Here is a 1,743-nt window from a genome sequence, read left to right as displayed (position 1 = left end):
TAACCAGTTGCTGATTGTAATAGTGAACCCGCCACTGTATCCGGTGGATAAAAACTAAATATGTGGCATGTAGTATATTCAAAAATCCTTGAAGGTTTTGCTTTGTAACTAATTTTGGTATCTTTATGAAGGAATCTTGTTATATTTGTATCTGACATGTAGATTCTTCTGCTTGGGAATTTCAGTCACGTAGCACTCATGCCTTTCTTTCGAATGTGCTGTTTTGACAGGGGCAATCAAGTAAATAACTTCCGTAGACAAACAAAATCATGGAACTGTTCCACAAACATTCAAATGACCTAATCATTATTTCAGTTCCAACCCCAAAAGCGATCTTGACTTTCCATGTTTTGTTGAATATTGCTCTGGCACAGACGTTTTTGACACAAGCATTTATTTATCGGGAATTTATGTGACAATTTACTGTGATCAGAACAATGTTAGCGTTTATACATCGACAAGTTTAAGTTCCAGACAAACAAACAAGAAATTATCCCTGTACAAATGTATAAACAGGCACAGGACGCATAAACAGTGCTGGAATGGGGAAGGGGAATAGGGAGGAGGTGGGGGGAGGGGGGGAAGGGGAATGGGGAGGAGGTGAGGGGAATGGGGAAGGGGGATGGGGAGGAGGAGAATGGGGAAAGGGGGATGGGAGGACGTGGGGGGGGAAGGGAAGGGGGATGGGAAGGAGGCGAGGAGAATGGGGAGGAGGATGGGGAGGGTATGGGGAGGAGGTGGGGGAATGGGGAATGGGGATGGGAAGGATGATAATGGGGAAGGGGACATGGGGAGGAGGTAGGGGGGAATGGGGAAGAGGAAAAGGGGGATGGGGAGGAGGTGGGGAGGGGAATGGGAAGAGGTATTGGGAGGAGGTGGGAGGAATGGGGAAGGGGGATATGGAGGAAGAGAATGGAGAAGGGGGATGGGGAGGAGGTGGAGGAGGAGAATGGGAAGGGGGATGGGGAGGAGGTGGGGGAATGGGGAAGGGGGATGGGGAGGAGGAGAATGAGGAAGGGAGTGGGGAGGAGGTAGGGGGAATGCTGAAGGGGGGATGGGGAGGAGGTGGTGGGAATGGGAAAGGGGGGTGGGGAGGAGGTAGGGGGAATGGGGAAGGGGGAGGAGGTGGGGGGAGGGGAATGGGAAGGGGTATGGGGAGGAGGTGGTGGGAATGGGGAAGGGGGATGGGGAGGAGGAGAATGGTGAAGGGGGAGGGGAGGAGGTGGGGGAGGGGAACGGGAAGGGGTATGGGGAGGAGGCGAGGAGAATGGGGAGGAGGATGGGGAGGGTATGGGGAGGAGGTGGGGAATGGGGAATGGGGATGGGAAGGATGATAATGGGGAAGGGGACATGGGGAGGAGGTAGGGGGGAATGGGGAAGAGGAAAAGGGGGATGGGGAGGAGGTGGGGAGGGGAATGGGAAGAGGTATTGGGAGGAATGGGGAAGGGGGATATGGAGGAAGAGAATGGAGAAGGGGGATGGGGAGGAGGTGGAGGAGGAGAATGGGAAGGGGGATGGGGAGGAGGTGGGGGAATGGGGAAGGGGGATGGGGAGGAGGAGAATGAGGAAGGGGGTGGGGAGGAGGTAGGGGGAATGCTGAAGGGGGGATGGGGAGGAGGTGGTGGGAATGGGAAAGGGGGGTGGGGAGGAGGTACGGGGAATGGGGAAGGGGGAGGAGGTGGTGGGAACGGGAAGGGGTATGGGGAGGAGGAGAATGGGGAAGGGGGGATGGGGAGGAGGTAG

General features: G+C 55.1%; 2 protein-coding genes across 2 annotated transcripts; both read left to right on the top strand.

The window, feature by feature from the left end:
* The first annotated feature begins 542 nt into the window (after positions 1-542).
* On the top strand, positions 543-1,334 carry LOC132550289 (uncharacterized). The gene has a single exon (XM_060214334.1). The coding sequence runs from the start codon at positions 543-545 to the stop codon at positions 1,332-1,334; it is 792 nt and encodes a 263-aa protein (XP_060070317.1).
* A 37-nt stretch (positions 1,335-1,371) lies between these two features.
* Positions 1,372-1,743, top strand: LOC132550288 (protein FAM98B-like). Its single transcript, XM_060214333.1, has one exon. It carries the CDS (start codon positions 1,372-1,374, stop codon positions 1,741-1,743), a length of 372 nt encoding a protein of 123 aa, XP_060070316.1.

Source organism: Ylistrum balloti, unplaced genomic scaffold (assembly GCF_031769215.1).
Source record: "Ylistrum balloti isolate Yb309-2 unplaced genomic scaffold, AGI_CSIRO_Ybal_v1 Utg370118, whole genome shotgun sequence".
Taxonomy (NCBI): Eukaryota; Metazoa; Mollusca; class Bivalvia; order Pectinida; family Pectinidae; genus Ylistrum; species Ylistrum balloti.
Note: the sequence above shows the minus strand (reverse complement) of the source record. Positions and strands in the feature narration are given on the sequence as shown.